The 26,923-nt window shown below is 39.6% G+C and overlaps 3 protein-coding genes across 4 annotated transcripts in view; 2 read left to right on the forward strand and 1 right to left on the reverse strand.

The window, feature by feature from the left end:
- rpl15 (ribosomal protein L15) overlaps positions 1–26,923 on the reverse strand; it is a 224,637-nt gene that overhangs the window by 136,600 nt on the left and 61,114 nt on the right. The gene's annotated exons all lie outside the window — the stretch shown is intronic.
- On the forward strand, positions 1,913–20,211 carry LOC108900291 (serine/threonine-protein kinase pdik1l-like). Its single transcript, XM_018701280.2, is given in 5 exon segments — positions 1,913–2,060; positions 3,735–3,801; positions 6,161–6,456; positions 14,280–14,724; positions 14,727–20,211. Coding segments are annotated over 4 exon segments (1,044 nt in total). The 5' UTR covers positions 1,913–2,060; positions 3,735–3,791; the 3' UTR covers positions 15,020–20,211.
- On the forward strand, positions 20,299–23,951 carry LOC108900292 (replication protein A 32 kDa subunit). 2 transcript variants are annotated; one of them, XM_018701281.2, is made up of 10 exons: positions 20,299–20,492; positions 20,582–20,634; positions 20,733–20,834; positions 21,912–22,025; positions 22,118–22,189; positions 22,308–22,402; positions 22,695–22,710; positions 22,924–23,031; positions 23,193–23,290; positions 23,582–23,951. In XM_018701281.2, the coding sequence occupies exons 1-10, from the start codon at positions 20,480–20,482 to the stop codon at positions 23,655–23,657; spliced, it is 747 nt and encodes a 248-aa protein (XP_018556797.1). In that variant the 5' UTR covers positions 20,299–20,479; the 3' UTR covers positions 23,658–23,951. The 2 variants fall into 2 exon arrangements, 1 of the variants encoding a protein (XP_018556797.1); XR_001963696.2 differs by lacking the exons at positions 22,695–22,710; positions 23,582–23,951 and having other exon boundaries at positions 22,308–22,416.

Raw genomic sequence — 26,923 nt, forward strand, 5'->3', positions numbered from 1 at the left:
TTTTAAAGATTTGTGTTTGTTTGTTTTTTGTATTTACTTTATACTGATGGTTGTCAAACCTTCTCTAGGATGCCAATTTCACATTTTGAATCTTATTCCTGGCAATAATTGCAGACGTAATTTTCAGTGTTAACATAATTAGCAAACATTTTGGAAATAATTAAAAACTCAGGATTAGTGTAGTATTGAATTAATCTGCATTGATTTCTTTGACAAAATCTGTCATCAACTAAACTTCTGAGCTATCCAACTTAGAAATGGATGACTCAGATGTTTAAGAAAAGATTACCATGAAACCTAAACTCAAGGTGCACTTGCAAAGTTTTCATCCACATTTTGCCATCTTCTTCAAATGGCTGACAGCTCTGGGAAAAGGCTTGTCAATGGACCTTGAGTTCATTTTATTTATTAAGTTTTTAGTGAAACCACTCATGAACTTCCATGCTCAGTCTAATCATCTATTTAATTTGGGGATGGTGACGTTGAGATATTGTGCTTTGCATCATTCAAGAAATACTTTGGATTAAACTAATTTTACTTACATTAGAACAACAGCAAAATCTTACTTTCCATCCATTCATCCATCCGTCCATCCATTATGTAGGCCACTATCTTTTGAGGGCTGGAGCCAATCTCAGCTGACACTGAGTGAGAGGTGGGGTACACCCTGTACAGATCACCAGTCCATCACAGGACTGACATATAGAGACAAACAACCATTCACACTTGCAGACAATTTAGAGTCACCAGTTAACTTGCATGTCTTTGGACAGTGGGGGGGCTGCATTACTAGGACGAATCCCAGGCATGCAAACTCCAAAATGTTATATTATTAATGGATATGTTGCTTACAAAGAATCATTATAGAAGATCCTATCAAATAAACAAAAACATGTTTAAGCTTTGCTCGTCAGTAGGAGGAAAAACACATCTTTTATACTTATATCTATAATAATATCTATATTTAAACTTCCCAGCCTGAAGTTACTGCCACCTCGTTTTGATCTTGAAAAATACTAGACAATGAAAATCATGCCACAACAGATTTATAGACATTTAACCATTTGAATGGGCCTATCACTCATAGACAAGTTTATACACATTTAATTATCAAAGGAAAAACATAGAAAAAAAAGGAAAAAGAAATAATTTCTGAAATAACTGCAGGGCCTTTACATTGCAAAGATTTCTGCAGGTGTTCATGTTATTATGTCCACTCCCTGTAAGTGACAGCTCGGTTTGATGGAGGGAGGTGGACTGACTGTACTGTCTGTCTGTTGAAAAAAAATGCGGGGAACGTTGTAAAGCTAGCCAAACTTAGCATAGGGCATGGCCGGAAGTTTTGTAATTTTCTTTCAAAATATAGTTAATGAATTTGTCACCAAGGAGAAGTTGGTAGTGAACTTGTTCATTTATAAATCTGTAAGTGTAAAAACAAGCACGTGTGAAGAGATGTTGAGCGTCAGTGGAAACTGCCATTCAAAAGGGCCTGTCATTTATGCATAATATAATAAATAGGATTCCATTTATACAGGTTATATAGTCACTGAAAGTGACATAGATAAGACATAAATGATCAAATAATTTGCCCGTGTTTACTGTTTAACACATAAGAATATTTTTGGGAATGATTTATTAATAAAATAGTCCTTTATTACTTTAAACTTTACTGAGTCCGAGTACACATTGATGATCTAAATGCAAAGGATGTTTTTATATTTAAAAGCACTGGAATGTTAAATTATTTATAGTACATGCAAATATATTGAATCTTGACACACCCAGAAAATATTATTATATGTATGTGTCTTCTGTAGCGGTTTACATAATGTTTTACTGTTCTTTGAAAAAAAAAAAGGAGTTTATTTTGAAATGTGTAACCGGAAGTCATCTCATTCTGTCCACCGCTGCGCTGCGCTGCACAGCAGCTGCACGCTCCCACGTCCAGTGTTTGACAAAACCTCCCCGGTTTGACTGTGCGAGCAGAACGTGTGCGGCGGTAATGGCTGCCAGGGAGAGTGAGGAAGACAACAAATGAACCCCTGAGAAACGATTCAAAGGTGAGACTGAAAAGATGTCAACTTTCAGCATAAGAACTGCAGTCTCTTATACATTTAGACTATTGTCTTGGCAGCTGTGGCTACTCGTCCACTTGGCTTGCAGGTGTGTATGTTTTGAGGAATCTGGTTGGATTTGTTGATGGCACACACACATACACGCGCGCGCGCACACACACACATACACACACACACACAGGACAATAAACTGTCAGTACCTAGTGCTTATCATGCATGCTTCTTCCATGCTCTAACGTTAGTATAATTAAGGAGCGGTGAACTTGTTTTAGGGTTGAATTATATAAGCTTGATGTAGCATGTCGATTGTGCTGGCGAGAGCTGGACTCTTTGTTAGCTGGTGTTAACGTGATTAGCTAACGTTAGCTAACCAACAACATCGTTAGCTGTCGGTGGCCAGGCCACTTAGCTGTTAGCCTGTTAGCCAATCAGCCAAGTGGATGTCTAATTATCCCGTTAGCATGTTGGCTATCATTCTTTCTGTCCAGGAGACAGCTTCTTACTCCCGACTTTTTGGAGACGTTTATCTTTCCCAAATCTGTGTGTAGTGTCCTCACATTAAAATGAAGTTTTATTATTAGTCCACTGAATGTCTCTGCACAGGTACAGGTATTTAACACTGTCAGTGTCAGTCGTCCAGTCATTTTGATTTTGACTGGCAGTTCTGTTGCAGTGCTAACTCGTGTTTTACTCTGAACTCTGTTGTTATTATTGTTATAAGTATTTCTTGCAATTGTAAACACATGATAATAAATACACAGCTGTATGTTTTTGTTAAAGGAAACTAATACATCTGTTGTAGCCTGAACAATTGTCCTTTAATTAATTAATTCATAGAAAAGAACAACAACAACAATTTTGACAAAAAAATAAATCATCCCAGTTATTTATTAAGCAAAATGTCAGTCATTCTCCCAGCTTTTCAAATATGAAAACTTGCTGCTTTAAATAATTCTATATCACCAATGTGGATTGTTGGTTGCACAAAATGAATAATTTAAAGACGTCACTGACGTCACTTATGATTACTCATAAAAATAATAAGCAGATTAATGCTTATATAGTCATCAGTTGCAGCCCAAGTTGCAGATACTTAACTTCTTTAATCTTTACAAGAGGTAAACACATTCCTGTTTGATCACTAAATATGAGAAAACTCTCTAAAATACGTGGTTTCCAAAAAGATCGCAAGTTGCAGCCTTAGCGCTATTCTTGATCAGGCAGGTGGAACAGGGTTATGTGACTACATGATAGGGTTGGGCAATATGTTAAAATTTTCCATCCGGCTACTGTCAGTCCAACAGCCAGCGTTTGCCGGGATATCTGTGCAGGTGTGTGTGCTGCTGCTGTTTGAAAACACGTGCCTTCACCCTATCCTCTGTTATTCGTGGACTTTGATGTGAAAATCTAATTTTACAGAAACATTGCAGGCTTTTGCCTGCTCTTTTTCAATTATACAACAATCACCCTGAGATCTTTGATAAGCAATAAGCTGTAAAGACGGGCTGAGCGGCTGTCTGACACTGAATGAGTCAGATGAAGGAAGCGTCCGCCTGCAGCTTCCAGATGAACAAACAGGTAGGGATAGCATATGCTAATAAATGATCAAGGTTTGGTGTAGCTCTCAGATATGATTTATGAATTGATGTCGCTTTTCAGGACCAGGATCAGTTGGACAGCACAGAGCGAGAGCAGAGTGAGTGAGCTATAGAGTGAATGAAGAGAGGTCAGTGGCGATAGAGATTACTTTTGTATAAGCCTGTACATTTTTACTTACTATACCTCTAATTTAGCGAAAATAAAATGACTAAAATACCCCACGCACCCAGAAAACCAAAAACAAACAAACAAAACAACCAGCAATGGACTCAGCCAGTGCGTGCTTTTAGTGGCATAGCAAGGTCTTACCCATGCATATGCAGGGACATGCATGCCTTAACAAGGTAACATGATAACCCTGTAACAGATACCTGTTTGTGAAACTTGATCTCAATTTGTAGCCAATTCCATGACTTCAGTATATGGTGCTATTATGTGTAATGGTCACCTCAGACATACAGGACTGTAAAGGTTGGTGGTCGTGTTTGCACGGTGGTATGTGGCTTCTCTCATTTTGTTGTTCAAGTGAAAGAGAGATTCCCATTGTTTCTGTTCTTACATGATATTCTCTGCCATCATTGGACTAATAACAAGAGAAACAGGAAGGAATGCTGTTTATTTGAGCAAAATGATGTGATCAGTTTGGTCCAGTATCACCAATATTTAAACTGTAGGGAAAATATTTTGGTTTACTGAGGAGTTGGTTAGCATGTCAGGAAACGTGTAGAAGTGCAGAAAGAAAGTTTGTGGCTCAGAAGAAAAAAAACTATGAATTTTGTGGTTAGTGAAAGGGTTCAAATAACAGCAGTGTGACTCATATGATGTATGATTAGAGTTGGCTGTAAACAATAGTGAGAAGATTTGTGTATCTAACAGGATATGTCTGAAGTTTTAAAGTCTGTCTTAATGCAGTATCAAATTCCCACTTGACTTACATCCTGGCTGTGAAACATTACCCTCCTAATGCATCTGCACTGGAAGAGATGGCAGACAAATTCCACATTAATTCTAAATTTTGGCTGAACCTAGTGTGAGGCTTTGGCAGAATTGAGCAGGGATCTTCATCCTGGCAGTCGCTTGTTGGTTTATTGCTGTTGATTTGTCTTGGCATCAAACGTATGTGCAACTAGTGCGTATCCCTGCACCGTGGTTCAACAAGGAAACCGTGTCCACAGGAACACAAAGAGGTTAATTTGTACTAAAATGACTGAAACTTTAGAAGACATCCACTTCATCAGGCTAACTCAGAGTGCTTAGATCTGATATTAGCTTTGACTGAACCTCAGAATGTTTTTGTCTGGGCTGAAGCTGGACCATGCTTCTGTATGTTGCACATCAGTGAGTGTATATTGTCGTACAGTGTCGTGCAGACACGTTGGTATGTGTATTTCTGCTATACTTGCATGGATACGTGTGTATGCTAGGAAGTGTCACATTTAAAAATCCACAGTGTAAAAGAGAATGTAGGAAAAAAGGGTTAGACAGTTTGCTGTGCAACTAGAAGACCAAGAACTAGTATTGTATTAAGATATACCTGAAAACAAATAGGACTTACAATAATGTGTAGAATTTAAAATTTTTCACCTTTGTTGCCCAGCAGTGGTAGTAAAAGATATAATAGAAAACCGCAGGAAAAAAAGGCAGACATAGTTCAAACAGCTGACAGTGATGACAGGTAGCAAAAGCTGGTAGATGGCGATCAGCTGAGCCTGATAAAGCTCAAAAACCTCTGATCTAAGCTGACAGCTTAGACCAGAGGTTTTCACACCTCTAGCAGTGTAGAGGGAGAGACATGGGGCCAAGATACTGTGGATCTGGTGCACCGAAAACAACAGGAAGTTGGTTATTGTAGTTTGGCTGCTGATTTGGCCCGTCAACAAACACGGTCAGCAGTTGCAGCAACAGCAGTGACACAACTCAATGTTTAGCAGCCATTTGCCAAAATTTGCGTCAAAATTTGCACTCCTATTCAGAGTCTTAACTCTGAGAAATCTGAACCCACTGTCATGATGCATGCATTTTTAGATTCAATCTGACCTCTACTTTCCAGTAACAGATGACTATTGCAAATAAATGTCCATAAAACTGCTTAGAAATAATAACTCTAGGACTTACCCGACAACCACCATGCTTTAAAGTTTTCTTCAGTGTCACAACAATCCTCTATAGTTATCATGGATATGTAGCAAACATGAACTGCTAACAGCTAATTCTTCATACTATTAATAGTGACGGAATAGTAACAACTATGGGCTTAAAAAACAGGGCTCAAGTTGTAGCCATAGCAACATTATACACAAACGTTGATAAGAATCTAGCAATAATAAAAGTTGTATCTTCTTATTTCATCTGTCCAAAAATTAGGTTTCAGGTGTCTGAATAGTATTAGTCTCACAGAGCTGCTGGTGTGGCTTTAGAGAAGTCAAAGTCAACTAAGCAGAAGTAGTAACAATACAAAATCTACCACGTGTGTTGTTTCTCCATAGTGCGGACTAGGATGGTAAGCAGCCAGCCGAAATACGAGCTGATCCAGGAGGTGGGGCGTGGCAGTTACGGCGTGGTCTATGAGGCAGCAGTGAAGCGCACAGGGGCCCGGGTGGCGGTGAAGAAGATCCGCTGCCACTCTCCAGAGAATGTGGAGCTGGCCCTGCGGGAGTTCTGGGCGCTCAGCAGCATCCAAAGCCAGCACCCAAACGTCATCCACCTGGAGGAGTGTATCCTGCAGCGGGACCAGCTGGCCCAGAGGATGAACCATGGATCCAGCTCGCCGCTCTACCTGGAGGTGAGGACAAAGAATTCACAGGAGCAGGGCTGGTGGCAGTACACTGTAGTTTAACACTAATTCTGTACTCATACGGTAAGGATGGTAGACACAGACTTGAAAATACTGTTATCACGGCTCAGCTTTCAGCATATAAGTTGATGCTGATTACATGATTTATGAGGTCAAATGAGGACGTAGTGTGCAGTGCATACTCGGCACTTACTGCAGCTGTTTCAGGGTAAAAGTCCTCCAGGGAAGAGAACTGATTATGACTTTTACTATGAAGTGGGTGCAAGAAGTGTTATTGGGGGCAGTTTTTCATTTTGAATGTTACAAATTGTTGCAGTGTTTTGGTTAGCTGTTCTTCAGAGGTGAAGGGTTCGTTGTAAGCACTTGATAAAGAAACCTTCAGTCATACCATGGCTGCTGCACACCAGCCCCCATTTCAGGTGATGGGGAAGTGTGTGGATGCTGCTGCTGCTGCTGTCAGTGCTGCTTTTTTGCATAGGCTTCCATTTAACATCCATTCACAGACACTTATCTGTAAATGGATGTTAAACTGATTAGATTACCTCTAAATGGATTTGGAAATGAAGTCTATCTTATCTTTCTCTTTGGTTGACTCAGAACTTGAGTGCTAGTATCAGTTGAAAACATTGGAACAATAGCACATCCTCACCCTCACTCATCTAATGGATAGAGGAGAGTATCAGCATTTTTGAAAGGATATTCTGAGCCTTATAAAGATATTGATAGTGTGACATTATATTCTTTGTCCTAATTGGATTTGGGGCATAATTAGCTAAGTTTTGGAACTACAATTCCCATAATCTGGGGACTTCAGGGAGGTATGAACAGGGAGTGGCTTTAGACTGCCATGGAATCAATGAGTTAGCGGTGGGCCTAACAGATTGTTAGTTGCATTTCCTTCCACATATTTGTTACTATCCAGCCAGTGGACCTATTGTCTGTTGTATGTCAAGTTATCAAGATGATTTGATCAGTTGGCCTACTCGTTGTTAAAAATAGTTTTTGTTTCAAATTTTAAGATGAGTCATAATGAATCACAGTTCATTCATTTGATTAGTTTACACCTTTATATCAATGTGTGTGTGTAGAGAGAGAGAGAGAGAGAGAGAGAGAGAGAGCACATATTCATCAGTTACCATGTAGTTTCATATTGTACTTCAATTCAAGTTTATATTAAACACATTTTACAAATGAAGATATGAGCTATTATCGATTGATATTTAATTTGCTCAGTCCACTTGTCTTGTAAGTCAGTAGTGCTAACCAGCCACTGCACCGTCGGCTGGCTGTACAAGTATACAGAAGTTATTTCTTTATCTGATAAATGTATCGTTGGGCACACTGCCAGACTTACTAGGTCTGTGTCCTGCAGGTTTTCATTCCTTTTTAAAAAGAATCGAAAACATATAACACATTAAAAAAGAACAGGTGTGGCTCTGTGTTAGCCTGGGAGAAACAACCGGACTGTCAAGTACTGGAAAAATGGCTTTGATGCCAGATAAGTGTGTAACCCTCCATTAACATGTGCTGCATCACAGACAGAATAACTGTGGCTCTCAGCATTAAAAATGATTTTTGAATAGGCTACTGTTCATTAACAAGAAGAACCATGTTCACAATGAATGACAATAAACCTTGACCCTTAATCTGCTGCTGGGCTGGTGGTCCAAATATAACCATAACCATAAACACTGATTTTAAAGCCTGACAGCGTACATCACATAGCCTGATGTTATTTATTTATTTATTTATTTATAAGGCATTGTTTTCATTACAGGCCTCCCAAAGCCAGATCTTGTCAACATCTGTAGAATAAATCTTTGCTGGCATAAAGCTGGGCTGTACATTCCTGTCCACAAGTTACAGAGATTTCAGGGGAAGGAGACAACGGCTAGGAGAGGAATCCAGTGACATTTTCGAACACGTTTGAACAGCACTTGTTGGTTGGCCACACGCTGCCATGTCTTAAAATAGCCTAACACTGTAACTTCTGTGATGGAATTGGAAGCCTGTCTTGATTTACAAAGTGTATCATGATATCCTGTGACATAGCCTAGATTATAAGAGGAACGTTTATTTTATCCATCTACTGCTGATCACTGCTGAAATATTATTGTCACATTGCTGCCGGCACAGATGACTTGACAGAGATTTCTTTAACAGTGTAGACATTATAAAGGTCAGTGATCTTTTCCAGTAATGGAGTGACTTATCAGTAGCAGAGTTAGTTTATTCCTTAAGCTCATTTTATAGTTATTAATGTCATAGATTACAGTTCTGGAGATGTTCGATGTCAGCACAGATAATGGCACTTGGAATAGAAAATGATTTACAGTGTATTCAGAAAGGATTCAGATGCCTTTTACTTTTTTCACATTTTGTCATGTTGCAGCCTTATACTAAAATCTTTATTTTTTTTTCAGTTTACACTCAATACCTCACAATGACAAAACAAAATATCACATGGACATAAGTATTCAGACCCTTTACTTTGTAAAGTGAAGCACTTTTTGCAGTGATTATAGCCTGTAGTTTTCTTGAGTTTGTGCACCTGGATTTGGGGACTTTCTGCTGTTTTTCTCTGCAGATCCTCTCAAGTCAGGTTGGGTGTGGACAGCCATTTTCAGGCTCCTCAGAGATTTTTGATGATTCAAGTCAAGGCTCTGGCTGGGCCTCTCAGGGACAATCACAGTCGTGTGTTGTCTTGGTTGTGTGTCATTGTCCTATTGGAAAAAGAACCTTCAGCCCAGTCTGGGGTTCTTAGCACTCTGGACCAGGTTTTCATTAAGGATATCTCTGTGCATTATATCTGTACTTTGGTCTGTTCTAGGGCTGGATATCATTCAGAGATTTTTGATACTGATACCTTGACTTCGATACTGGTTCCTGAACTATACTTTTTTCAATACCAATTTCATCAAATCAATTCAACAAAAAAATTACATTTTTTACAGTTTTATTTTTCAGCTTTGCCATTTTTACCACTCAAAGCAGTTTCCTAACATAAAAAAATATACAACAAATAATTTTCAGTGCAAAAAAACAAGTGACAAGTCAGTGTCTAATACTCATTGCTCATACTAAGACTTTAAATCTTTGTGCAGTTGAACATGAGTAACTTTCTTGTAAACTGATTCGTGCTCCTTGAAATGCTTCATTAAATTGGTCGGGTGTCCAGCCGTAGCAACAATGCCCTTTTTGCAAATATTGCATCGCACACTTATGGCATCAATCTTGCTAAAATGGAGACATACTTCTCGGTCGCATTTTTTTAAGCCACTTTGACACACACGCTGTAGTTCACAACACAGATTCACATGATCCCCGTCTGTGGGCGTAACCACATAAGTTTTTCCTGCATGCTTCTACTGCGTGTAATGTTATAGCCAATCACTGGCAGGTTTATCAGATCTTGATCACGTGATTAACTCTAGTATTGAAACTTGGCACCAAAAAACAAGGCATCTTTCGATACCGGGTAGTATCTAAGCATTTTGGTCAGTGCCATAAAAGAACCAAAGTTCAATACCCAGCCCTAGTCTTTTCAACTTCCCCTCAGCCCTGATCAGTGTCCCCGTCCCTGCTGCTTAAATTCACCCCCACAGCATGATGCTGCCACCACCATGCTTCATTGTTGGGGTGGTATTGGGCAGGTGACGAGTGGTGCCTGGTTTCATCCAAATATCATGCTTATTATTTAGGCCAAGCAGTTCAGTTTTGGTTTCATTAGACCAGAGAATCTTGTTTTTCACACTCCAAGCAACTTCCCTGTGTCTTTTACTGAGCAGAGACTTCTGGCCATAAAGCCCAGATCAGTGGAGTTTTGCAGTGATGGTTGTTCTTTTGGAAGACAATCCAGTCTCCACATAGGATCTCTGGATCTCAGCCAAAATGACCTGACTACTCTGTTTGGCTGGGTGGCCAGCTCTAGGAATACCTTGTTATTCCAGACTTCTTTCATGTAAAAATTATGGAGGCCACTGTGCACTTTGACACAATCCTGTCTCTGAGCTCTGCAGACAGTTCCTTTGACCTCATGGCTTGTTTTTTTTTTTTTTTGCTCTGATTAGCTGTATATAGACAGGTGTGTGCCTTTCCAAATTATGTCCAGTAAATGAAAGTTACCACAGGTGGACTCCACAAGGTGTAGAAACATCTCTAAGATTATCAAGAGAAATGGGGGACATCTGAGCTAAATTTCAAATTACAAAACAAAGGATCTGAATACTTATGACAATGTGATGTGATTTTTTTTCCCCCTTTTTAATAAATTTGGAAAAAAAAATTAAAAGTTTTTGTCTTTTGTGATATTGAGAATAGCTTAATCAGGGGGAAAAAATCATTTACACAATTTCGGCAAAACAAAAAGTGAAGGGGTCTGAATATTTGTATCTGAATGGACTGTATATGCATGACTGCTGCTGATGTGTATTAGCTGAAGAGCGAGAAGTTTCTGGTTGGGTGAGTGTTGTCTATAGCCTCAATGTCCCCACGGTCACATGAATGTGCTGTCAGGTCTGAGTTGGAGGTGGGGGGGTGCAGTTAGGGGGGGACTCCCCTCCCCGTCAACCTGTCTGCAGCCTCACAGGCATTCTGCTGGTGCTCGATCATAGTCTCTCAGCGACACGCAGGGCTATTGTCAAACCATTCATTCAGTTTTCTGCAGCACTAGCATTGGACACTTTCCCAGAATCCCTTTATTCCAGCTCTTTTTTTTATTGCTCTGTAATGTTCCAGTACATGCTTACAGAAGAACAAATGATAATAGGGCAGAATTATCTGACCGCACCAACTGTGGGATAATTTGCATCTATTCTTTCTGGGTAGTGGATTCCTTGGCTAGTGGTTTATCAAACAATCTGCAGGCATTTGTTTACAGCATTGTTTCCACAAGGAATTGCCTACTGCACATATCTAGAGCATTTGTTTTGCCTGTAAAGCAGTTTACATCAAATACATTTAAATGTGGTTTAACCAGCCTCAATCAACACTTAACTGTTTTCTCTTCAAGTGTTATTTTGACTGCTGTCACATACTAACTGGCACTGCAACTTTACAAGGCGTGCACTTAAGATTTCTCCGGCACTTTGTCTTCTGCTTAAATTCCTATTGTATTCATATCTTACTCCTTGACAAAACTGACTATTACTCTTGACTGACTGACAATTAAATTGCTTTCAGTGGTTACAAGTCAACTCCGTTCAGCTGTATTCATTTCTTAAGAGGCCATTATATGATTATGTGATTGTGCAGAGGTGTAAAAGAAGACAAGGATTGGGCTTCTCTCTATAGCTGCTCTCACACATGCACTGTAAACATGAAATTTTCTAGACATAATGCGGTGGAGCTGTGTGTGTGAGAATCAGCTGGATGAATCACCTTATCCTAGTGTAAAGTCTGTTTAATGTCAGAGTGAGCTGATGTGTGAATAGAGCAGGTAATTGTCCAGAAAATTCACAGCGAGTGAGCGAGCGCGTGTGTTGATGAGGTTGTCCTGCAGCACTCTTCTTCTTCAGGCTCCACCCCTTCCCTAAACCAAACAGGACATTTCCAGTAGGTGAGGACACGTCTCACATGGACATGGTCTGACTGTGTGCTGCATGTGTGAAAGGGGAACACTGGAGAATGTCTGGCCCTTATTCTCCAGGGCTCATATGTGAAAATGCCTTTTCTTTCTTTCTCATTTGTAAACAACCACGGCTTGTAGCAGGTGAGTGATTGAGTATAACACTATGGATGTCTTCCAGTAGAGACCATGTGTGCTATTATCCCCATATTTAAACATTATTGTGTTTCCCCTCTCAGTGACAGCCATCTTTTCACTCTGCCTTCTAGTGCTGAACAACCATGAACATGTTGACATGTAGTCTAGTAAAACCAAGTCCTTGTTCTTCAACTGACATTTAGGCTGTTTTCAGTGGTCACGTGTCATCCTTCATCTCTCTTTAGGCCAATTCACAGTTGCAGAGTTTGCATGAAATTTCATCATCTGTTAAGTTTGCTGGTGCTGCCGTCCGCATGCATCCCAGGTTATGGAGGAGCACTGGGGTGCAGTCTGGGAAATCGCAGCACCAGAGTGGGTGGCATCACGTGCGTTTTCCCGGGGGATGGGCTAAACAAGAACCAGAATGGTGTGTGAGAATTCTTAACAGTTGCTAACAGTTCAATATGTGGACTGCAGAAACTTTCCTTTACATCAGCGTGACCAGGGTGGCACCATCTGTTGTTAATAGAAGCGGCAGGCACACAGCCTCTTTTCCTTACACTCTTGGATTATTCCTGTCCATCTGAACCATGTGAGAGCTGTCAGTGGTAGTGATGGGCTCACCTTAAATAACTTAATCGTAAACGACAAATGAAAAAAGCTACAAATTTCGAAAAATACAAAAATGAGCAAGAGCAACTGACTGCATGCACACTTGGCGCATGTGCACAAAAAAACCCCAAACACTAAGACATCCCCATTTAATCTTAATTTAATGTGAGATGGATGAAACCTCGCAGGTTTGTGGTCCGCTTTCAAAGAGGGAGATTAAGTGAACTCACTTCCTGCAGCAGTGATAAAAGATGAGAGGCCTCTCAGGCAGCTTTGACTTAAAAAAATGGCCCACAAAGGAAGGTGGTAGACAACGCCTTATGAATACAAAGCCAGCACAACCTGGCTTCTTAAGGTATGAGTGACATTTTCTCCTCACACTGCAGAGCTTCTCACTGTATCAGTAAACATGTAACTTGTTTTAAACAACAAGTTAGTCCAGACTTCAGTGATATAATCATTTTGGTTCTGCTTGTTGTCTTTGTCTGTCGGGGGTTGAAATAATGCTTTGCTTTGTTTCCCTGTAAATGCAGCTGTCATACAGCTTTAGTAGCTTACTGTGACTGTGTAGGTTATTTTCTCTCATGTTTAGCAGGATCACTTTAGCTTTTATCTTTGCTAGAACTTGTGCATAGAGTTAAATTTCTGTTACCATGATGCTGCTACTACTGTCCTTATTAGCAATTGTAGTATTTATTTATTTTCTTTTGCCTTACTACTCATCAAATGGAGGCAGAGCAGATACACAAAAGGGCGAACATGCACCTTGTCTTTCTTGGTCTGGCCACTATGGGCATAGCATGCAATGCTAACATTAGCTTACACAGGCTGATCAATCTCAAGATCACGCACGTTACATTCCTGCAGTTTGTGTTCTACCTGTAGCCAAAGTTTACGTTTAAAAGTTAGTTTTTGAAGGTCAAAAGGTCACTGTGACGTTATGTCTGATCCGCTCTTGTGAATGTGATACATCAGAAAGATCTGGAAGGAATTTCATTAAATGTGGTGTAAATGTTCACTTTGACCTGAGGATGAACTGACTTCCGTAGTCAAGGTTCTCACAAAGGATCTCACTTGGCTATAACTCAAGAGTTCATGTGCTTAAGTATGATAAAATACATGTAATACATGTCTATTAAATTCCTTCAAAGTCATATATTTATGTGAGTCTGTACAGACATGGATGTAAACTACAACTTGACTCATTGTTGAAGGCATACAAACACACAACTTCCTTTTAAGTGAATTTAATGTAAAGCTGCAGTACATGGATCAGGTTTAGTTAAAATCCAAGACAAGCATGGTGTCAAGTAAATTTACTATATCTCAGCAGCAGTAGGATTTTAGGAAAGCTTGACAAATGTGACAATACTACTGTGTTACCATGATGTTTTTGGATTCTAGCGAGCAGATCTGGTACCAGCACATTCCAGCTTCAGCCGTCACCAGTGGTCTCATGCTGACTTATTTCTCTTTTTCTGTGTTCCTCCTGCAGCTGGTGGAGACGTCTCTTAAAGGCGAGATCACATTTGACCCGTGCTGTGCCTACTACTTGTGGTTCGTCATGGACTTCTGCGATGGGGGTGACATGAACGCCTACCTGCTATCCCGCAAGCCCAGTCGCAAGACCAACACCAGCTTCATGCTGCAGCTGGGCAGCGCCCTGGCCTTCCTGCACCGCAACCAGATCATACACCGTGACCTCAAACCGGACAACATCCTCATCTCGCAGGCCTGCACGCCGGCCGGATCGTCTGAGCCCACCCTCAAAGTGGCCGACTTCGGCCTGAGTAAGGTCTGCTCCACCTCCGGGCTCAACCCAGAGGAGCCAGCCAGCGTCAACAAGTGCTTCCTGTCCACAGCTTGTGGAACAGACTTCTACATGGCCCCGGAGGTCTGGGAGGGCCACTACACAGCCAAGGCGGATATCTTTGCCTTGGGGTGATTATTTGGGCCATGGTGGAGCGCATTACCTTTGTGGATGTGGAGACTCAGAAGGAGCTGCTGGGGAGCTATGTGCAGCAGGGCTCAGAGATTGTACCCTTAGGGGAGGCCCTGTTAGAGAACCCAAAGATGGAGCTGCTGATCCCCGCCAGGAAAAAGAGCATGAACAGCCACATGAAGCAGCTGATCAGGGAGATGCTGTCGGCCAACCCTCAGGAACGGCCCGACGCCTTCGAACTGGAGCTCAGACTGGTCCGTATTGCCTGCAGAGAGCTGGACTGGGACACGTGATGGACGGGCAAAGGCACCACAGACTCAGCCGATTAAGCACATGTACACATCTCATCAGCTACTGTTAATCTAGATGGTCACATAATGGGGGATTGTTGTTTTTTTTAACTAGGGAACAATAACTAGAACTGTCATTGTTTGTACCATGGCTTAAACTTCATCCACTTTCCAAGCACATACAGTCCTCTACTAGCTTTGTCTTTATAATGAAGAGGAGAGGTGTGACTCCCACCACTGCTGCTACTCATAACTGCAGCTTAGTCTCAGGCTAATCACATCACAGCTTCCACTTCCTCCTTACAGCATCAGTCGAGCATGATGGAAGAGCAGAATGACCCCAAAATTCTTGGATTCAATTCGAAGCCAAAGTCAAAGTTAGAGTCGAACAGTTTGTCTACAAATACCATCTTGGACTAGGTGCTAATTGTTACCAAATGCAATATGAGACATTATCCTGTGATTTATACAGTGTACATCTATCTAAAGGGCCAATATTAAAACATAGTCACCTCAATGTGTAGAATGTTTTGAAGCTGTTTGTAGCTTTGACAGAAACTGACTTACAAACTGATTTCTGCCTGGTCATTACCACCAGCATTAATACGTGCATCCAGATTTGATTCTGTTTTGGCATCAGATGCAGATATGCCCTGAATGCTCAGGTAATAAAAACATACAGCATGATGGTATTTGTAGATAAACCTCTACTTACAAGGTCAGTTTTGGTCAGTAGCCTTAGAGGGTAAAAATACCAAACTTTGGTGCTGGAAGATAACGTTTTTTTTTTTTTTTCGTTGGTTGTTTGGGTGGAGGACATTTTATCAGTAAGTGTCCAGCCTGCAGGTGTTTGTGGTTGGTGTTTTTCCTCTTACTGCCATCGCAAACCGCAAGATAAGTGGACTGATTCCAGACACACCCCTAACCAGTTATACTAGAATGTATAATGATCAAGGTCACCTTTATTTATATTGAGCCTTAAACACAAAACACTTCATTTAAATGACAAAGCGCTTCACACAGCTGGTGAGGGCCCAGAGGATGAGTCTGGTTTGTTACAACTTGGACAGGCTTATTTTCAGGCTTTGCACTGTTTTCACAGTTTTGGCCATTATCCCCGCTGATAATAATAATATTGTACTCGTCAAGTTAATTGACTCGCACTTTGCCCTGCCCACTTAAGTTATTCAGACAATTAGTCATTTAATCAAATTGCACATTTATAGGAAAATGATCTGCATTTCCTGTAATGTTATGGACCCAGCAGTTATTGATTCATGGAGAGTAATCAAAAGAGTGGTCTGTAATGAAAATAATTATTAGTTGTAAAACATGCATAATGTGCCTAAGATGTTTATAATAGTAACATATTAAACTTGGACAAGCAACACAAAGGTTGAATTTATGCTTTAATGTAAGCATTTAAGCAATGTTTCACTTTCACACTAGAAAAAAAAGCTTAGGCTCTAAATGCTGTGGTATGTGACATTGATCCATGCTATATACTTGTCCCAAAAGTAAGAATAAACATTCATTTTTAAAAAACAGATGATTATATGCTAACTCATGGCCTTAGAGCTGACATACTACTGCCACCCTACTGCAGTACTCTAAAGTAGGTGGAAGAGAAAACAAAGGCGTCACCCACACTCTCTGTTGTAAACATCCATCACAGTTAACAGACTAAATTCCTGGTCCAGCTTTCAGTCACTGTGCACACTGTATCTCTCCCTGTGTAAGAAGATATTATTACCAATATTTTGGGTAAACTCACTTACAGTTTCACCTCCAAATAGTTTAGATTATCTGTCTGGTTTAGCTGTTTACAGCCTGTCTGATTGTGCCTCACTGTTGGACTGTAATTGCAGCAGTGATGCCATGTTGCCAGTTTTTGAATACAGTGTTTCCATAGCCAATAGAAATAATGTCCAAAACTATGAAAATAAAACCCAAGTTGTAGTAAACCAGAATTATCCAATCAAATTCAGAAGAACAGAGCACACTACACTAAAGTAATTGAAAAGACATTGTGGAGTGAATCCCCTACACATGGAAAACAAATCTACTCTTGACAGAACTCCCTATGTTGCCTAAACATATTAAATTATCTGAAGTGTGAACTGCTTGAATAAAAAGAGCAGTTACATGAATATTCACATTTGAGTCCATTTAGACAGGAGACCTGGATGAGCAAAAGGGTGAGGAATTTAATGAAAGCACTTTTATTTTGTGGTTTATATTTATTCCTAATAACTACCTACTGCATTATATGGAGGAGCTCTGTGAGGCTGGATTGAGTGTGATAACTCTGTTGGTATTTGTTTATCAGGCGAACACAATGTCAGCCAACAGTCTACTTATGCATGCAGTGCCTCTCACCTTCAGGGAAGAAGTGAGAGAAGACACCAGCTCACACAATCCTCCATGAGCCAGAGGATCTCTGCTTTTTTCCCTGTTTTTTTTTCTTTCCTTTGACACATAATACTGTTGTGTTAAACTTGATCTCCTTTCACTGTGTCACTGCTCCTCGTTTCCTTGGGCTCTGGATCTTACAGTAATCCCTTTCTTCATGCTTCCGACAGGCTAATTCTAAGCCTATTAAGTTGTTGCACCACTTGGCAGAGGATCATGCTTGGGACACCTTTTGCCTTTCAGGTCATACATAATTTGTGCACTTTTGCTAATTTAAAAAAAACAAACAAACAAACAAAAAAACTGTAAAACCAAACAATCTTGGCTTCTTCGTTGCTTTCAAACTGGCGGAAAATCAAATTTCCCTTGTTGCTAACATTTATCTGACCTGGCCTTAAATTCTCCCCGTAGCTGTAATAGTTTTATTCTCCTGTCATGATGCGATTGAGATTTGCCTTATTTCAGAAATTCACTGATTTTTTTTTTCTGACACTAGAGTGGCCTCATTGTTATTGCACTCGAACACAAAATTGGCAGAAGTTGTGCTTGAGATGCACCATGTTTTACTGACTCTCAGCGAGGTGCTTTGGTATGAATAGCAATACCACAAATCAGTATTAAAATGCCTGTCTGTACTACAGGACATGTATGCTGCTTCAGACAATGTTGCTTTGCTTCAAGAATGTGGTATTTGTGGCTCTCTGTAAATGAGCAGCAAAGTTTGGACACAAAGTAGGTCACCCATATCCTCAGAGCTCATAGCAGAGCAGAGAATGATGGGTAGAGTCATTTCCGGCTAGATATCTTCCTTTTACTTCTAGACGAGGGGGGAGGAGGAAGACACTAGGTTTCCTGTGAGGTTTGCCAAACAAATGCTAGGTCTGTGGTATCAAGAGATTTCACCCTTTGATTTATTGTATTCAATTCCTTTGCACATGTGTAAATACTGTATAGGATCAACAGGGGATGAACAAGGTTGATGTACATTTGACTGGATGTGCTCTGTTTTCAAGAGCCTGACTTCTTTGTAAATTGCTGTGATGGATTCAATTTTTCTTCAGCTCTTAATTCAGCTTCAGTTTATTTCAATCATTGAAAAGATGTGATATATTTACAGGTTAATACTGTTGGTGTGCTAGTGATAATTGTATGTTTTACATTGGCCTATTGTTTGTGATTTTGTGTAAGCAAAGCTGGTATACAACTTGGGTCAACTTCTTTTCTGTCTGGTTCTGGACTATTTGAAAATAGAACAGTCTCCTTTGGAATTCTGGAACATCTTCAGTCAAATTCACCACTTTGCGAAGATCTGATCCAGGACCAGCATACAATGTACCATGGTAGAGCTTTGCTATCTTCTGGGACGTGAAAGGTCTCTTCCATTACATTCAGTACCACCATATAAACCCGTAGATGCAGGATGATACAGGTTTCTTTTTCGTGCACTCGCTGGAGTGCTGCTCAGCAGTAGTGTGCTCAGTGCTGCCACCAGTGGCCTGAAACTATATATAGAAAAGTAGTTGTGTCTTATTTCCATACGATATACTACTGTGAAATTCACATCACATGGGGAAATGGAGGAGCTGCTCACTGCATAGGAAAAAACAACTACAAAGACTTGATAAGTGTTAAGTCCTTAGAAAGACATTTTGCGTTGTTTGGTCGCAGTAGCAGTTTGATGAATGTTCAGATATACACACATTAGCTGTGTCCCAGTTATATACTACATACTGATTGTGTGGAGTGTGTACTAACTTTCATAGACTGTTTTTGCACTTAGCGTACAAGAAATACATAATTTCCTGTAGCACAAAATGATTTCCTAATAGAGAGGCAATCAAACTGCAGCTTTAGAAAACCGCTGCCAGTCACACTCCACAGAGAGGCAGCAAAATGCTTTTCCAAAAATATCATTCTTTTTCTCTGATGTGTTGTTTCCCCACTATCCATAATTAGATTCTTGCAGTTGTGAGCAGCTCTTCAGTTTGCTTTGTGCGCTGCATTATGGGAGAATAGAGTGCATCACTCACACACTGTAAAATAATACTACAAACAGAAGTTTTTTCAGTATGCATACTGACTGTTTTGAGTAGACTTTATTTGTTCACTTTTTCCAGTGTGAACACTCCAAACCTTCTCAGAATTTAAGTGTGAGTATGGATTTAGGACACAATTCAAATACCAAATCCCCTTATATACTAACTACAGTATATGTGATAAGTATATAGTATGTACTGTGCTCAATTGGTAGGTCTGCACAGTATTGAACTGGGACACAGTATTTCATTTTATTCAGTAGTATTATTTTAATTCAGCTTCTGGCCACTAGTGGCAGTAGTGAACACTCCAGGTGCTAAACAAAAGACATCTTAGCCATCAGATCTCTCTTGGTGTGCAGTAAATCATGTTTTTAATAGCACTCTCCCCACCTTATTGGCTGCCTACTATCTGTTAGGATCTTTCAGTATTATTCCTATAAGAGCTGCTCATTGACTGAAAAGACTGAGTTGGTGAGATTGCAATGCAATGCCATAATGCATAATGAGTCCTGGATCAGAGCTGCGTTACAGTGTCCTGTGTCAGATGAAGAACACACTCGATCTGATATGAACTCACAGCCAGGCAAACTTCAGCTCTCACACTTTTGTATGAACAATTTTTGCTCCAATGTCATTGTAAGATATTTTGAAGAGATTAAATGAAGTTTATCAAAAGTGGCGTGAACACCTGTCAATCACTGTTGAATTGATGGATTTTTAATAAAATGAAATGGAGAAAAATAATTGAATTGCTTTAAGGAAGTGGAGCTTGTGGACACCATTACAACTGATGATTTATTCCTCAGGCCATTTTCTTTTGCCCTGCACTGCACCATGGGTAATTTCTGTAATTCAATTCACCTGATGGGCCTGGACATAAAGGAGCTGCAAGCAAAGTTAGCTGTTCTCACCTTGTGCTTCGAGCCTGACTGTTGTTTACCTACAGGCTTCTGATGATCCTAAAGTGTCAAGTCAGCTACCCCTGTTACAGTTCAATTGAAGATATTTTGTCATGTGGAACCAAGGTAAGTTTAACTTCCTTTAATTAGTCCCTTTGTAATTTCTAATAATTTTTGCTAATTAGTTTCCTTCTGAACATTTTGCTTTGACACAGGTCACAGTCAGTCCACTGGTGGGATCACTAGCCACAACGCAGTGATGTCAAAGGTCTGTGTCTGTCTTCTATCAGTAGTAAAATACCTAAGATGATGTGTTTACATGTTGAGATCAGATTAATTAATTCCTTCACTCTGATTTTGCCACAGAAAGCAACTCTGCAGATGTTGCCCTGCACAGTGTCTCAGCTTCTGTCAGCTTCTCAAGTCAGCAACAATGACTTTGAAATCTGTGACTGGAAACTCAACCAGGTATGAGGAGAAATCCCAAATATTTAGAATCGAAGAACTTAAGTCCACATGTGTTTATGTCACCTGTTTAGTTGTGCACAGGGCAGGGCTGAGGTGTGGACTCAAGTCACATCACTTAGACTCACTTAAAACCAAAAAAGTCACCCTAATGGTGGCACTAGAAGAAAAGTCAGGTATCACCAAAGTTATTATGGAAAATCATGAACACTCTTATAAAATATATCTGATAAAATGATGGTAAAGGAATCCTTAAGTTATTAGAAATGTTATCATAGCAAACTATCAAATACTAATAATATTGGCTCTTAAGAAATAGTCAGAGAATCACCAAATATGGCAGGATTCATCCTCAAAGAACTGTAAATGATGTGTATGGAGAATATCAAGTCATTCCATCTAATAGTTGAAATACTGCCATGCGCAGAGCCATGCTGTTGTGGAAATATGGTGTGAAAAGTCTTCATCTTCCTGTCAAGATACATTCTAAATCTAAATCAATCTGACTGCAGACAATCGTGTTGTGCAAGCAGGAAGGAAATGTGCATTTGGTAGTGCACACCAGAAGACACATGACTTACTTGTAAAATAATATGATTGGGAAATGTTGAGACAAAAGGGAAATACACTTACACGACACTGAGCAAATTCTATCCAGAACATATACTAAATGGATCTTGAGGTTTTGCCATCTGCTGTGCCATCTGAATGTACTTTGAAACTGGATTGACAGGATTAGGACTTGAAACACAAAGTTTAGGACCTGGACTTGGTATTTTGGGTTTGGGTTGTGACTCAGGACTTAGTAGTCAAGACTTGAGACTTTTGATGAGTGAAGAACCTGATCATTAAAAGTTTTGATGAGGAAAACAAGGCTAACATAATGTAGTGATGCATGTGTAAGAAGGTTCTGTAGCTGTGTATCCTCTTAATCCTGCTGATATGAACATGCATTTTAAAAGTAACATAAAAACTTAAAAGACATTTGAGAATTATGCATTTTGTAAAATGGAATCATGTGTTCTTGAGTGCACTATAAAATTCATTGCGATTTATTTGCGTGTACCTCTGTTGCTGCAGGTGTCTGTTGTTGGCATCATCAGAGGATATTCTCCCTTTGTGACCAACATCCAGTACTCTGTGGACGACATGACTGGTCCACCTTTAAATGTGAAGCAGTGGGTTAATGCAGAGGTCAGTGGCATCAGCTTGCACTGTTGAGATCTACAAATAGAAACTGCAAACTTCACAATAGTAATAAATAATCGGTTTCAAATTCCTCCCAGGACTGTGCACTTATGACCTTTGCTTCTCCTGGAACGTATGTGAAGGTTACAGGAACTCTACACAGTTTCAGTGTGAGTTGTAAAAATGATGATGATGTGGATGTGGATGGGCTTTAAAAGGAAATGAGCATCAAAGTTCTTCTTGTTTTGTGACCCTATATGACAAATTCAGTTTCTATTTTTACATAAGGGTCAAAGGTCATTGCTGGCACTGAATATCCGTTGCATCAAGGACCTGAATGAGATCACATCCCACATGTTGGAGGTAGTACAAGCTCATATGCAGTTTTTTGGCAAAGGTAAGAGCTTATGGAAGAATTTGACTTGTGACAAAAATTCAAATGTTCATAAAATCTTTTGTTTGTAGGAACTGTGGAAATATTCAATGTTTAAACAGGATTCAGATTGTGAGATATGAACATCTTCACTGAAACCCAGAACTAAGCATGTAGTATTTTGTTCTTGACCTCTGATGACCTGATATTGGCCTTGACTCACTAAGGGCGTGGTTGCACCAGTATTCAAAATTGTGAAATTTTGTGGTAAAATAATTTTGATGGAGTTCCCCCAATCACAGGATATGCTCAAGGTGTGTTGCACCATGCACTTTTATTCAAGCACAAGAGATCAATGGTTTGCAGACAGCTGTGAGACCAGACTCTGTGGTGCAAATACCTCTATTGAGTAAAAAGAGTATTTTCCCGTCTGTGATCAAGTTAAGCTCAGGGAATTCTGCAAGTAGTCACCAAGTCACCGGATTACCAGCCCCAGCTGTTTTGTTTTTTTTGTTCTGTTTCTTAATCCAGGTGTTCGATGTGAACATGAATACTACTCTGGCCTCACTGTCTAGAAGCTGCAGTGGTGGACAACCTGAAGACCCTTTACCAAATTGTTTGTCCACCATCCAGGATCAGGTTAGTGTGTTTAACGGGTCAATTCACTCAAATCGCAAAACATATATTCCACTTCGGACCACACACTGAATATGTGATGGGCTTTTTTTTTAATGTGCACATTTCAATTCACTCATCACACAGCACTGCTTGGAAAGTAATTTATTTGATTCCTCTCCAAGGTGTTGCATGCAATCAGGAAGTCCTCAGACTGTGATAATGGGATCAGTTTCCATGACCTGAAGACACAGCTGGACTACCTCAGTATGAGAGACATCAGGTACCAGCTTATCATCCTTTTTGTTCTGTATATACTTTACATGTATGAATCTTAGGATGTGTGCTATAAGTCCAGTCCATGCTAACATTTTAGCATATATTTTAACATATAATTTGTGTGTTGCCTGTTTTATACTGTATAGGGTTTTATGCAGCCTCTTGTTGCTCATCATCCTGCATACTTAATTGCCAGAAGAACCAGGACCTATTTAGAGGATACATGAAAGCTATGTGAAGCCATTCTGAAAACCAGAATACTTTTTTTTTTTCATCTGCTCCTTTGCTTGTACAGATCTTCTTTGGCTGTCCTTTTAAATGAAGGCCATATCTTCTCTACTATCGATGAGCATCATTTTAAGTCAGCATAACCTCAGTAGTCTACCTGGAGACCAGTGAAACCACAAAATGTCACAGTCCTGGACTACAGCTGATCAGAGTGTACAGGCTACACACATTTTTGGGTGACATCATTGTTTTGGTTAAATTTAGCAATTTATTTATGATGTACTGCAGCTAATGGCTTTGTCTGTCCTGCTTATATAGCATGTAGTGTATCATTTGTTGCCTGTAAAGAATTACTGACTGATTACTCAGCCTTAATTATCACCATATTATTATTTTGTGTTTCTAGTTTATTTTATTTGCTGATTTTGTGGGTATCCAAAGAGTATGTCCTAGTTTCTGTATGCAAAGAACGATATTTAAATCAAATCCTGCGTACTCTCATTTGTATCACATTTGATGAAGAACTGCAGTCTCAACATGGCGGTCACTGTTAAGTCCTCAATTTCCCAGAATTCAAGGTTGAAACCAAGCATACACGCCCACTTTAAACTGTCGTCTTATCATGTTTTTAAACATAGATATTACCTTAAGAATAGTTGTTAGCTTAATGTGAAATACATGTCTAATGCTAACTGTGTTAGCTCAGGTAAGTTACATTCTATTGCGCGTGGACAGATGGATGTGCCAAATAGTTTCAGTTCAGGTAATGCCTTATGGAAGTATCTCTGAACCTAGTTATTTAAATGAGTTAAGCAAAGCTACTTTTTACTCTGAGGACACTTGACTCCTCACCAAGAACTCCCACTTGGAGCAGTGTGTAAATGGGTGTGGTCTGTTGTTACTGTGATATTATTCTAGTGAAACTATCACACCTCTCTGTTGTAAGCCCAGACATGTTCAGCAGACAGCCTGACTGCCTGTGCTGATCAAGTCTGGGCACCAGGTAACCTCCTGTAAGAGTGCCTGGAGGCCTTTTCTTCACAAGAATCAATGCATTCTCTATTTTTACAGACAGTGGGTTACTTACTATTACTTCTGAAAAAATCTAAAGTTAGTGCAACTGCAATAGGCTCATTGTTGCCCCTTGTGGCCAATGTGTTTAAAAAAAAAAAAAAAAAAAAGAAAGTAGTAGAAACAAGAAACTACTGTACATAGTTGCAGTCCCCCTTCCAGCCTCAAGGGCACACCATAATGAAGCTAAGAAGATGCTGCACTTGAAAGCTTGGTGAGACAAGCTGTACACAGATGAGCTTCATGCTTAAACTGAAGCATATTCAAACTGTATGTTTAGGTTCAACAAAGACATAAGACTTCAAAGATGAGGACTAACTGAAGAAACCTAAGGTAGAAGACAGAACCTATTAAGACTATCCAAAAAATCCACTGCTATCTTTTTTTTTTCTCCTGAAATGTATCAATAACCATCCTCTCATGTAACACAGCAGTTGCTGTACATGGCTGAAAGTTTTTTAAAGCTTTCTTATATGTATATCTTAAAGTTTAAACTGGCTCACTAAATTTGAATCTCAAATATTAAAATATGTTGATGCAAAATATCAGTATGTGACTATGCTCACATTTTCTATATAAACATTTTTACACAAACTGTAACCTTCTCATTGTAACACACTATAAGGCTCAACATTTCTAACTTTCTTACATGCTGTGTGAGACGAGAGTTAAAGTATTACCTGTTTGGGAGGAATCTGGATGTGTGTGACTTCATAACAGACCACCAAGCCTGCGCACGGAACAACTGTGCTGTGGTTTACCACAAATACCTCGATGTCTTCATCATAGGCCTCAAAGGCAGGAAGTCAAATCTTTAAAATCCATACTCAAAGTCATATCTTGTTTATTTAATCAGTACGGCATGTGAGCAGGGAAGTAATTAGCAAAGATTCAGTGACTTGCTGGCCACAATAACAGACCTGTAATTCACTATACAAGTCTACATACACCACACTACTGACTGCTGTTATCTGCCAACACCATCAATGTGGAGATTGGTAATAACGATCACCCCTGAGGGAACTTAACAACAACGCCTGCTCATGTTATTTCAGTCTGGCATCACAGGAATCAACCTCTTCATGTATGTAAAGATAATAGTGATTGAGATATGAGGGTGCATATGAACAGGAAATGTCTATTAAGACCTTATATGAAGTGTATAGTAAGATTATATAATCCATTCAACTGTGCATATTCACATATTTGGTGAGGATATGTTGCCCAAAATTAAAACTTTTTATATTCTCAAAGATCAAATGACTGTGTGGAATGTGAAAGTTGTCGTTCATTGTGATGAACCCACAGAGAATAATGGCTAATTGTGCAGTTAGTTTCACATAGCTCCACAGAGCTTTTAAGCCTGTATGTTTAATTACTTTGGTTTTCAAGCCCAAGCTCCGCTCTTATCAACCCTGTTTCCAGCAGTACCAGACAGCTGTTTTTAGCTTTGATAAACCCACTCTGCTCAACTTGCCTAGAACCCATACAGACATTTTTCTTTGTTGATGGACAACAAAACAGAGTATTAGGCCTAGATTTCTCAGGTGGACACAAACACGATTTAAAATGAATTAAAATGTTACTGCATGTTTGCTAAATGTGTAAATACGACACTGTTTGATTGATTTTATGGCAACTTGGTGGCAGTTGCAGATGCAGCAGGGACCCACTGTATTACCATGTAACAATATGGCTAATTGAGCTCTGTTATCATTCACCAACTTGTCAACTTTGTCAATGTGCTGTTTGATGTTGGTCAAGTAGCACAGAGTGGGTTTATCAGCAGCTGGAAACAAAGCTGAGGAGAGCAGTGAGACTAAACTAAAGGAGTAAAGTTGTAGGTTGTAAAAAACAAAACAGTGAGGTGGAAGAAGATAAAACCCTCCATCGAGCTGGGGATGCACCAATAAGAGAGACAGTTATTATAAAATATTAGTGAAGCTTTGATTAACCTGTAATTGTGAAAAACAGCAGCAAATTCCTTGACAAAATGCACAGTGAGAATCAAATATGGACAATTACATTCTCGGCTGTGCTTTTAAGTTTTACCAGGCCTTAAATTGAGGACTACAATTCATGTGCTGCAGTCACAGCCAAGCAAGAGCAAATAAACATATCAATAAATTCCTTTATGAACAGAAGAAATTTAATTCATCAGGTTTTATGCAGTCATAAAATAGTACATTGATACATATTTGCACTTGGTCAGTGTGAGTTTGTGTGTTAATCATTTCAGAATGACTTTGTTGAGTAAAAATGCCAATTTTGAATATGAAGCAGTATTACTGTGTTGGACACAGGATGAATGTGAGGATTTAGCAATGAAACAAACAAT

Source organism: Lates calcarifer, linkage group LG3, assembly GCF_001640805.2.
Source record: "Lates calcarifer isolate ASB-BC8 linkage group LG3, TLL_Latcal_v3, whole genome shotgun sequence".
Classification (NCBI taxonomy): domain Eukaryota; kingdom Metazoa; phylum Chordata; class Actinopteri; family Centropomidae; genus Lates; species Lates calcarifer.

Excerpts from the sequence above, each read along its gene's own strand:
- LOC108900292 (XM_018701281.2), top strand. Across the intron at positions 20,635-20,732 it reads ACAACGCAGTGATGTCAAAG|AAAGCAACTCTGCAGATGTT; the intron begins GTCTGTGTCTGT and ends ATTTTGCCACAG. Across the intron at positions 22,190-22,307 it reads GAACTCTACACAGTTTCAGT|GGTCAAAGGTCATTGCTGGC; the intron begins GTGAGTTGTAAA and ends TTTTTACATAAG.